General features: G+C 36.9%; 2 protein-coding genes across 2 annotated transcripts in view; both read right to left on the bottom strand.

The window, feature by feature from the left end:
- LOC134842051 (tyrosine-protein phosphatase non-receptor type 23-like) overlaps positions 1-12,059 on the bottom strand; it is a 200,929-nt gene that overhangs the window by 88,653 nt on the left and 100,217 nt on the right. The window lies entirely within an intron of this gene.
- Positions 3,205-9,089, bottom strand: LOC134841207 (probable serine/threonine-protein kinase DDB_G0271402). Its single transcript, XM_063857041.1, has 3 exons — positions 7,338-9,089; positions 5,732-6,677; positions 3,205-5,523 (listed from the first exon to the last, which is right to left on the bottom strand). The coding sequence occupies exons 1-3, from the start codon at positions 7,549-7,551 to the stop codon at positions 3,423-3,425; spliced, it is 3,261 nt and encodes a 1,086-aa protein (XP_063713111.1). The 5' UTR covers positions 7,552-9,089; the 3' UTR covers positions 3,205-3,422.

Raw genomic sequence — 12,059 nt, 5'->3', positions numbered from 1 at the left:
AAAGTATGCAATAAAATCATGAAAATCATCAATATAAACAAGATTTTGGGCAAAAACATATAAAGAAATGAAAAAATGGTCAATATAAATCAGATTTTGACCTCAAAAGTATGCAACAAAAATATTTAAAAACGATCAATGTAAATCAGATATTTAGCAAAAACCAATGTAACATTTAGAGAAAAATGTCGATAAAAATTCGATTATATTCTCCTTTTATCAGAAAAAAAAACTATCAGTTTTGGTCTTGTTTAGATGTTTTTATTTTGTTTTTGTCAATTTTGATCATTTTCAACAAAACAAGACAGGTAACGAAAGATTTTTATGAAATTCAAAATTTTTTCTATAAAATTGAAACGAAATTACAATGGATTTTGTAGGGTATATATTCTGTATGTAATGTGTTTATAATCTGTATAAAACCTATATAATCTGCATCAAAAAATGCACTTAAAAATGGATTTTGGTAACTATCGAATCGATTAGAATAAGTATAAATTGCAATAGATTATAATCGATTTAATAGTTTAAAAAATCCATTACTTAGTGCATAAAAATAAACTAGCTTGCTGAACTGTAGATTTTACTTGCGATAATTGATTGCAATTTTAGTTTTGCCGATGCGGGTGTGAGCAAGATTCATTCAAGCGTGTAAAATTATCCGCATAAGAATTGTTCCAAATTGATTTGAAGCGAGTAAACTGATAACCTTGAGTTCCTAATATGACTCAAATTATAACCAATAGAATTTCAAATCGGCCGTTTGGCGACAACAAACAAAACTTAAATTTATATTAATTATGCCTTTATATTAATTATCTTATCAAAATTATTCGAGATTATTTTAGGGAATTTGCAATATTCAAGACTGTATGCTGATACGAGCAGTCTTTTTCTCCCGATTTGAAATAACAGATCTTTTGCTGAAGTTGATTTGGTAACGAAAGTAACGGAATATTTGTGCTCGGAGTGTTTGTTTTTACTTTAGACAAATGTAAACTTTTTAAGCAGCCATTTTGTCGGAATTTTAAATCATTCAAAAGGTAATTTTATCCTAAGCTTAAATTTGAAAAGATATTTCACCTAAGATCTTTTTTAGTAAATTTATGAGGGTTTAAAGATTTCATTTTGGCGCTATAAACGCGTAAGCCAAGATTTAACCTATCTTAGAAATCGTTCCAAATTGGTTGAAGGAAGCTTATTTGTCATAGTTGATTTGTTAATAGCAGTGAAATTTATGACTTTGTACTGTATATGGCGTGTGGGGGGGATGGTTTTCATAAAAAATCTGAAATTAAAAAAAATTCAAATTTTAATTCATTATTTTAATGTTATTACTGCTCTATAGATCTTGAAATGCAGTCAGAACATTCATGGTTTCGAACTGATACGAGCAGTCTTATTTTCTTCAAACCGTTTTTGGCGGTCAAAATGCTACTTGCTGACGAACAAAAATAAATTCTAACAGAAGTATCGACTTGTAGAGATCGAAAAGTAAAACAATATTTTATATATGGTCGTTTTGGCTAAAAAATGCCAATTTTTGGATTTTTAAATTTACATAAACACTAATTTATGTGCGATTTGATGATTTGAATTTTTACGCGAATTATTTAAGCGTGGCAATTTTTACTGTCCTCAACTTTTACTGTCCTTTCTAAATTGAATTTAGCAAGCCAGTTTTTCTTAACAAATCCTTATACGCCTGAAGTTCATTTACTTATTGTTTAATATTGGTCGGCAATCCAAAATTTAATTTTTACCTATTTTTTTGATCAAAAACTTTTCACGACAAACTAAAGGTCAGTCAGAAAATTCAGGGCTGTGCCCTGACATGATATACGAGCACTCTTTTTTATCTTCTATGCTAATTTTGCTACTTTTTCGATCAATGAGCTAGCATTTAAACACGTATACAAGATCCTACAAAAAATTAACGGCTATTGAAAGTTAATAATTTAAACGATTTTTGATGAATAATAAATCTGGGGCGCGAATGTTTAGCAGACCAATTTTTTCGCAAAAAAGTAAAAAATGAGTCTTTTGGCACAACAACGTAAAAAACTGATGCATGGTTCATTGACAGGCTCAAAAAGACGCTCAGTCTTGGCAAAGCTTCCCCAATTCAGACAATTACCTCAAGATTTGTCAAAATTATATATCAACTTCTAAAACACAAGTCTAAATTAGCGGCAACCAAAGATTTGCGCGCACAATAACACTTTTTCCGAATGAATGCGCAGCGGATCAAGCGGTCGCTAATTGCCAACGACGTGTTTGAAGTTAGCTTTCTGACTTGCTAATTGTTCTGAGTGTGCTAAAAGATTGGTCTGCTAAAAAACCGGTCTGCTAAAATCCCTAGCACCAATAATTTTCTGTGCTCTAGAAATACACAAACCTTTTTTTGTCTGTGCTTTGATTTTTAGCAGCCAAAATTATTGCTTTCAGAGTAGTATTTGTTTTCAGTTTCGGTTTTGCGCTCAAATAATTGTACTTGGTGTATTTATTTCAGACCAATTTCATATTTTTCATACCATCTGAAAAATCTTCAGGCTGTGAGCTGAAATTTTGCAAATTTTTAACCTATGAACTTTGTAAACCCAGCTCAAAAAACTAAATGTCTGGCTTTATTTTAAGTTGAAATGAGGCCAGATGATTGTTTCTTATTCTTCGCTCTTTTTTAAATTTTCATCAATTTTTGAAATCCTGAAATTTTTTCAAAGGCTTCAAATGGCTGTCGGATCATTTTGGGATTCGCCCCGATGCAAGCAGTCTTTTGTTTGCGAGCTTTTGTTTGTACAAAGTTTGATTAAAGAAAAGCTTTTAAAAAACGAGAATATTAGTTCATGAAAAATAGTAAATCATCAAGTTGCTTTCAATATTTTAAACTAGTGTTGTTCCATGATGCGAAAACCAGGTCCAAAAAAAATTTGGTCAAGATCTTAAGATTGCTGGGTAATAGTAATTTGCATTTTCCCTTATATCCCGTCCGACCGATTAACGAACGAACACATTATTACTAAGAACTCAATTTTGTACTGTATATTTTTCGAGTCACAAACATTCTCGTTGTAATTGTTTTTCAAAAATCAAATCGTGTTGTACGTTGTTTGTTATCAAAAAAACCTTGCAAACGAAACAAGTCTCGCTTTTTAAAATTAAAGGTTTCAAACTTTTTAAAAGTAAATTAATACGGTACAAATATTGTAGCAAAAGCAGGGAACGGCTAATATCAATTTAATTTACAAATTAATGCAAATGATTGTAACTATTTGGGCTACTTTTTAACTTAGAAAAGCATAAAACTTCAGCAAAAAATATTTGATATCAGACACAATTGCTATGCGACAAAGGTTATTTTCAAATGAAGTAGCAAAATCAGAACTACAGTCTAATAGTTTTTTGTAAAACGACAAAAATCTTCAGATGGTCGATTCCATAGAGTGACGTTTCGACAACTTCTGGTGGTTCTGACTTTGATCATTCGGCATAATGTTTCCTTGCGTACAATTGACATGGGCATTTATGGGGTTAAAATTGTATTGTGAGAATTGTGATTGTAACTGGTTCCCGAAAGTTACCGAATGTCTGTTTGCACTCGACATCTGAGAACCTGCAACTCCTAGAGAGCTCATCATTACATTGGTTCCCTGGTCGCCATTTTCATTAAGCTCATTTCCTGCTATGAACCTGACATCGCCTTGAAAACTTGGACTTAATGACACTTTTCCAGCGCCGTATGTTGTGTAGTAACCGGATCCTCCTTGAAGTATGTTCGCATTTTGAGGTTGCCCAAAATGAAAACTTTGTCTTTGAACAATTTTTCGATTACTTCGGTTCCCGTTCGCATTCAGATTCGAGTAAAATATTTCCGGTGAAATTGGTGACGCAATTTGACCATTTACATCCCTATTTGGTACTGCGTAAGTCGGCTGGTTATGCAATCCGACATTGGGGTGAAATCGGTGCTGCATCAGTTGGCCCGGATGCCGAGCGTAGTGACTCGCGGCTCCTGAAATTCCTGTCAATTCGGTTGGACAGGATGAATCTTCGCCTGAACTGTTATTTGTCATTTGGGGATAGGGGTATAAAAACTGTCGTTGCCTGTTTGCGTTTCTTTGCAAGGGCAAACTTGTGGTCTCATTGTGGTACTGCGATAAAGGGTAAACATCATTGCATGTGAACGGCCCAGAGCTCCCGACGGGGATCGAAGGGTTGAATCCCCCGTAGATAGCATTAGTCATCGTTCCGTTACTTGAAGGTGAGTAGAGATGTTGCCACCAAGCTTGATTCAAATTTCCATTCGGAGTAAACGCCGCATTTTCTGAGTCATCGGGTGATACCGGACCCTGGACTTCCAGAGTTTTGTCAAATACTGTCAACTGCAATAATGCGCCGAGCTTCTGCGCAATAGCGGTAAAGGTCAAACGTTTGCTGGGAGTTGCGTGCCAGCATTCCTTCATTATATGGTACAATTCATCAGGTGCGTTTTTAGGTTTTCCCATCCTGTATCCGGTTTTGAGAAGGTCAAATAAGTTTTCAACAGGGACACTTGGATACGGATTGCCTCCTAGGGTCAGAATTTCCCACATGGTGACGCCGAAAGACCAGACATCACTTTGAGATGTGTAGACCCGGTCGAACAAGGCCTCAATTGCCATCCATTTAACAGGTAGTCTTCCATCTGTAGTTTTTCGGTAGTACTCAATGTATTGGACATCTCTCGCCAGTCCGAAGTCGGCTATTTTCATGACGTAATCAGACGCTACTAGAATATTCCTCGCAGCCAAATCTCGATGAACACATCTCTTTTGCTCCAAGTATTCCATGCCTTTTGCAATTTGGTATGCATATGAAATCAGGTCTCGGTATCTTAACGATCTTAATTTTTCGGAGCTCGTCGAAATACTTAGCACACCTGAGTCTTTGCAAGTGTCTTCGGTAGCTTTTCCCTCGGCAATTCGCTGCTCGTGGAATTGACTTCCAGGTCTTCGTTCTCGTAAGAACTCCCGAAGATTCCCATGCTTGGCGTACTCTACAACAACCCATAAAGGCCCGTCACGTGAACAAACTCCCAGAAGATTGATAATATTCTCGTGACTTCCGATGTTTTTCATGACTTGGGTTTCCGAGAGCAGATCCATTAGTTCGCGTTCGGTTCCGTCTTCGCGAAGCATTTTGATGGCAACTTGAGTTTGCTTCTCATCTCCGAAAAGGCTGTCGGCAACTCCAAGCATCACTTTTCCGAAAGCACCTGAGCCCAGTTCCTGGAGTATCTCCAGCTTCGCTCTCGGAAACTCCCAGTACTCGTCAACTGGCACCTGGATTGAGGGTCGGTTACCCTGATTCAAAAAATTTGCCATGCTCCAGAGGTTGTAGAGCGGGTTCTGTTGTTGGTCGATTGCAAGGACACTCGGGTAGGCAGAGGAGTTTGGATCCCCTCGAGAGGTCTGGGTTGTGAGAGACTGTTTATTGTGGGGATCTCCAAGAGTCGTTCCCAGACTGGCTATGAGAGGCAGGGAGCTACAACATGACATTTATTAGTTTAATGCCATTACAGAAGATAAAAATTTATTACAGAATATTTAAAGCTTGAATATTGTAATCTTCGATAAGGATATTCTTGATTTAATCTATTCAGAAGTAGTTTCCCTAGTATGTCTTTCCTAAAATATTGCACGATTTTGGCTTATTAACAAGGTGAGCTTTTCGACTAGAAGATTATACTGACTTGTTTCGGATGTTTCCGAGAGAGGAAGGCCACGACTCAGCCAACCGGGATCCTGTCTCGCTGTTCTGCATACGCCGGAACTGCCGGTTGTGCCTGCCTCTCGTCCTTCCGCGATTCAACATCCCAAACGGCTCATTCGCAAGTCCCCCTCTCTTTTTACCCCTCCCGTTAAAAAATTTTATCGCACATTTATATAGAATTAGTAAGAGTAATACTCCAATTATAACACATATGATGACGTAAAATAGCATTGATCTGGTCACGTCTTCAAAGAATCCGTTTTGTTCAGGGGTGACCAAAATAATATCAGTTGTCGCTTTCGCTTCTGTAGTCGTCGCCTTGGCTTTCAAGACTGTAATGTGAAACTCCTTCAAGTCGTAACCGTACGAGTTGTTAACAATCGCGTAGTAGGTTCCATTATGCTTCATTGTGACATTTTGAATGTAGAGTTGTAAATTGTCTTTCTTGATGTAGGAGTCGTTCATCCAAGGAACCGACCAGTAAGCTGAAAAGTGTGGATGGTAAATATGGGTTTCAATTTCACCGCAGTCGATTGTTAACGGCTTTCCTTCTTCTGCTTCCTGGTCTTTGCAGTTTTCGCTCAAAAATCCGTACATCTTCGGTTTCAAAGAAGTTCTCGTGTTTCCGTGGCTGACGAGACAACCTGCCAGCTTTGAACTATTCTGACCCGGAAACGTGCACCAATAACATCCCGAGTGCTCCGACTCAACGTAATTCGGAATTACAAGCATTGAAGTATTGCGTAGCAATCTGTCCATTTCGACCGTGGAGTTAGGATCTACTTGGCTCACGTATGGTGTCTTGAAGGAGGCTTGAGATTTTTCAGGGCCTCTGATTTGGGTTGGTAAGTCCATGGACTTGTTGTTGTGGAACCATTGAACGGTTTGTGCATTCTGAGAATCAGGACAGCATTTGATGTCTACGACTGAAATAAAAAATTCAGTTTCGTTTCTATAAATGTGAAGAAAAAACGAAATTTAAGGATATTTACTGAAATGCTTGATAAAAGATATCAAGTGGGATGTCATTTACCTTCAAGGTTGATTTCCATGTTTTTTACAAACCCTAAATCAGCATTGATCAATCTGTGCCCGGGTTGACCAAAAATGCTTATCATACAATTCTCATAAATGGGAAATTTCTTTTCATACAATTCCATACAATTCCATACAATTCCAAACAATTCCATACAATTCCATAAATTCCATAAATTCCATAAAAATCCATACAATTCCATACACACTGAAAATGGTATAAACACTATGATAAATGAATTCATGAATTTAATTTTGCACCTCAGTGGGAACTTAAAGTAGATCATTATCTTGTAGCGAAACTCGAAAAATGTGAACCTTTTTTTGGTTCAAATTCGCAAAACAAGGTTTACTTTGGTTCACTTTCGCAAAACAACGGACATTTGCAGCTAAGATCAACAATGATAATCATTGATGAACCATTGGATTAGTTCCTTTTAGGAGCCAGAGTTCGTAGCTAGCAATAGCAAGGTGGGGAGCGGGGGGGGGGGGGGTTTATAGAAGAGACATTAAAGAAATAATAGTTATGACAAAACTTTCTCTGAACTCACAGACACGATCCTTCTTGTCCTGTGGGAATAAGTGTCGCCCTGTTTTGTGCCAAAAGTGTTCACATATGGTGTCGTGCTTCTCTATTATTTCACGCACCAAAGAATTCTCCGGCATCGGCAGTTGCATCAGCAACCCCTCTCCACAAGTAAACAAAGGAAACAAAAACAACCACAATCGTAATTTGGATACAGAATTGAGTTCATTTTTCGACATTTTCGATCGAAATAATTAGGTTTTGAAAGAGATGTAATAATTTTATGTTTATTTTTGGAAAGAGTTTATGATTAATCAAGGCTAGATTTTCATCATTTCCATTCAAAACTGGGTTTATCTGGCCTGTTTTGGGTATTTAGAAAAGTAAATATAACTAGGTTGCTTTTCAGGTGGTAGTGGTTAAATTTAGATAGGTAAAACCAGGTAATAGATATGGAATGAGTTGCTATGTGGCGGGCGACTGGTTTTTGAAGTTTGGTGCTTCTAATTTGAATTACTTCTGAGGCTTGGAGTGGTAACAACTTTCCGGAGATTAAAGCCGATTAAAAATGTCTCAAACGTGCTACTTAACCAGCACTGTGCTAGCACTCACGGTAAAGTTTACCTGTAATCGCAATAGTTAATCAGAAAACTTCGCCAAATGAAACCAAACGATCCAATTTAGCCGCGAAATAACAAAACGAGTCCCGCAATTACAAGATATCACAACGATTAACCGCAACAACGAAGTAAGGGGGGGGGGGGGGGATTGCTATAGCTTCGAATATAAGTCATAAAGGCATATGCTCTAATTTATCCAGCGATTTTGTTTGAAACCCAAAATTGTTCTTTTTATATGAACTTTTTATATATTTTTTTCGAAATCGATTTTTCTTAGCTATGACGCATGGCTTCTCATTTTTGGTAAAATTTCCGGGGAATAATTTTAGGTTTAGAAAACAGGGCAAAAATACAAGTTAGTTGCAATTTAGATAAGGGGACAGTACAAATTGTTGAGGGCAAATAAGCGGAATTAATGGGCGAGAAACAAAGGAACTGAGAAATAAAAACAATTCGACGACTGCCTATTTCGGGTACAGTGTTAAATACAGTCTAGTGTCGCTTTAACAGCGCAAAAGCAGGGTGCCAAGAAAAGTAAGTACTCATTAGCGGCAAATGTTTGGTAAAACATGCCAACTTTCTGCTCAAAAGACAAGATTGGAGCTGAAAACAAGTTTTGCGACCGTCTCCGTGAATCGAACACAAGTTTGAGCTGCTTAGTCGCTTTTTGTCACTCACGCTTTTTAGTCCAATTCAGAACAATTTAGGCGCTGGAATGATTTAAGTAAGTGGAACCACATGTTCCAAAATTGCCCCAATTTCTGCCCCAAAGGAGAGGAAAAAGCGCAAGTTTGGGAGCAGAAAGGCGCAATAAATTCCCAATTAAGAGTAAGCGCTAACTAAACAAGACCTCAGGGGAAACGGACTTCTGCGTAGGGCTGCTCTAAATCCAGAAGAAAGCAATCGAATCCAAAGAAACCTTCTGATTCTTCCTGTCTTTCAGAAGACTCTTTCGCAGATTTCCGGAGGTGCTATTCAAAAGACCCTGCGCATTTCCCTGGCTCTGCATGCCAGATTGACGTTGCGAATTGGTTTAATGCAAGATAAACAACAAAACAACGACGAAGATAAAGTTTCGGATCGGCAGGGAAAGCGTATACAAAGCCAGCGATAGAAAAGTAAATTCAGACATTCACAAGTGTATCTTAAGCACAACTAACAAGTACCCCGAAGTTTTGATTTTTTTTTTGCATGGCGCCTAATATTGATTGATTGATTAAATAAAAATACTTAAAATTTCAGTTGTCAGTTTTTCACCAAACTTGAATGGCACATATTTAAGTTTATTGAATTATCTAGCACACTCTTAATTGAGACAAGTTTCGGCTATTTTAAAATTTTTTCCTCTTTATCAGCATCTGAATTAGGAATTAGACCCTTTTAATTGACATTTTTTACATATGTTTTCAACAAGCGATACAAATTGCATTTGCAATTATTATCATAAATTTGAGTTAGGACTGGAGTGTAACTCATAGAGTAATTTCGGATAGGGTACACCGTCTGCTCGTCACGCTATCTTATTTTCGGCCGGATAGATTCGTGCAACTTCTTAGTCTAATACCGATCCTAATCTTACTCTTATACTATCTAGTCTCAGGTTGTTTAACTAGTCTCTGCTAGGCTCAATAGATCTAGGGTATACTGGTTTATTGCGGCTGCTGAAGTGCTCGGGAGAGTCCAACTAATTTCTAAGTTAAATTCAAATCTCTCTGGTGCTGAAATTACAAGTAACTTCAGCACTTACAAATAAGTGGGTTGTTAGTTAGATGGATCATGATTGGTTAATATTAAATACTTTACATTGGTAAAACATTTAATTTATCCAATCATAAAATATAGTTTAGATCAGGTTCCACCCATCCGGGTTTTACAGAGTTTTTTAGAACAGTTCTTTTGTAGTTCAAGGATGGATGATGGACGTTGGTATTTGGCGAACATCATTTTTCTTTTGTTTCCTTTTTGTTAAGGAAGTTCCAGGGATCTGGAATTGAGGACACAAGACGTTGTGTTCTTCTTGTGACAACGACTGAGTCTCTGCAACAGCATCAATTCTGGTTTCAGAATGGTTGGCTATGTCAGGTTTTTCTGTTCTTCGGAGAGAACTTCTTTTGTGTTTGATCTAGCTCGGGAATGGCGTGGAGATTGTGCGTGGAGGGGATGCCTGGTTACTCGGATCTGTACGTATACTTGAACATCGAGGTGGTCATTGGTCTAGTTCAATGAAGTCCTTTTCTGCGAGGTCAAGTCGTACTCTAAATCCTTTGAGTTGTGATTGTGAGCGGCATATCGATTATAGTTGGTCATTCTCTCTCGAGTGTAGTGAGGTCGTCTTGTCTTTTGATGTTCGTCCTTGGTGTTGTATTCTGATCTATATATTGCATCATGTGATTTTACATTTTATAAAACTTTTATTAATTTAATATTTTTTAATTATGATTTTAGTTAGTTGTTTTCACAAAAGCTTTTTGTTTTAGTTCGGTTATTTTGAAGAGTTACTCACCCTTGAGTAGCTCTTATTAAAAATAAAGGTGTGGTCACAAAGCGTGGATGTAGCACGGTGGGTTAGGCCGGCTATAGAGCATGCTCAGGACGTCCTTTCCTGGTGGGTTAGGCCAGGTGTGGGAGTATGATTTCATGCGGTTTTTATGAGGGGTCCTGTTATGTGACAACATTTTATGTTGGGTTTGTTGTGGTTTTACTTATGTTTTGTTGGTTATGTACTTTTTCCAAAAAGCAAATTGTTTGTGGTATGGGTTTGTCTTTTGACTTTTTTGTGTTTTATTATTTCTTTCTAAGACTTTGTAATAGTCTTCAAAAGAATAAATTATCCAGTTTTAAACTGGGTTAATCCGGTTTGGGTACCGTTGGTTTCCTTTTCTTAGTCATGCTGTTATTTTATGATTTGTGGTATTTAGTAAGCTGCGTTGGTTAGTTTTGTTTAGTATATGATTCCTTTCCAACCGGGTTAAAGGAAAGTTTGAAACTTGTTATTATTTGTTAGAGTTGTTGAGTGTGAAAACTTGAAACTGAAATTCATTATTTTAAACAATTCTTCGTGGGCGAGCTGTGCGAGTGTGGATAGAATTTCTGTGCGAATGAATGAAAATATCAAAAGGTTAGTACTGCAATTGCATTTTATTAATTTACTGCATAGAATTTGGAAATTTACTGCTAGTAATGGGGGACTTTTAAGATACAAATTTTCATCATATGTAGATTTACTGCTTTTAGGGGAAAATTTTATAAATTAATTTACTGCATTGGTATTATATTTATTTAATTGTTGGTGCAAAAGTTAAATAGGGTTTTAAATAGTTTTGAAGAAGTTTGCTATTTTTTATTTTTCTTTTGTGAATTTTTCAGATGATTGAAGATGAAGGCTAAAAATCTAAAGAAAACATGAATAAGGAATGGTGAGTTTTTCAATATTTTAATTAGTTAGTAATATTCATTTAGTTCATACTTACCTGTTAGTCGTCGGGGAAAAAACCGTGGGGGAAGATATCGTGAATTAGTTCTGAAGTTGTTAGTAGTTTAGCGAAGATGCGGATGATATTTTTAGTTTGAAGTAGTGGCCAAAGCAATTGAAGTGCCTTAATAGTGGTTAGCTCTTCAGTGCCTACTGCAAACTCATAAGGTGTGTTTTGGATTAAGTTATATAACTTGTGGTTAAATTTAGTGTTGTGGATGAATTCTAAAATGGGGATTTCTATAGGCTGTACAAACTCGTGCGGGATAAGGAAGGGTCGGGATTCTTCTGCGTTGAAGGTCTTGGTGATGGGGCAGAAAATATACATTTGGGTTATGGGGTCATAATTACGAAGAATACCATGAAGGTTAGTATTTTTAATACAATATGTGAAATTTAGGAAATACGGTGAAGTGTATTTTGAATTGATGAATTGAAAGCGATGGTGTGGTTGTCTAGAGGGTGTGTGGAGGTCAAAGTGATTTTGGATGAAACGATAGTAACTGTATGTATGTGTTTGTTTAGTTCGCAACATAATATCGTGTGAGCAGTGTAAATCTCTTTCGTGTGGTGCAAGGAAATGAAAGGTTAGTGAAAAGATTTGGAAGCGTTCTTTAAAACTTTCGTACGCTTGTGTGCTTGTGAGTGCTTCTGA

This window comes from Symsagittifera roscoffensis, chromosome 3 (genome assembly GCF_963678635.1).
Source record: "Symsagittifera roscoffensis chromosome 3, txSymRosc1.1, whole genome shotgun sequence".
In the NCBI taxonomy this organism is placed as follows: domain Eukaryota; kingdom Metazoa; phylum Xenacoelomorpha; order Acoela; family Convolutidae; genus Symsagittifera; species Symsagittifera roscoffensis.
Note: the sequence above shows the minus strand (reverse complement) of the source record. Positions and strands in the feature narration are given on the sequence as shown.

Excerpts from the sequence above, each read along its gene's own strand:
- LOC134841207 (XM_063857041.1), bottom strand. The coding sequence starts at position 7,551 with ATGTCGAAAAATGAACTCAATTCTGTATCCAAATTACGATTGTGGTTG. Across the intron at positions 6,678-7,337 it reads GGACAAGAAGGATCGTGTCT|TCGTAGACATCAAATGCTGT; the intron begins GTGAGTTCAGAG and ends TTTTTATTTCAG. Across the intron at positions 5,524-5,731 it reads CTCGGAAACATCCGAAACAA|CTCCCTGCCTCTCATAGCCA; the intron begins GTCAGTATAATC and ends GTCATGTTGTAG.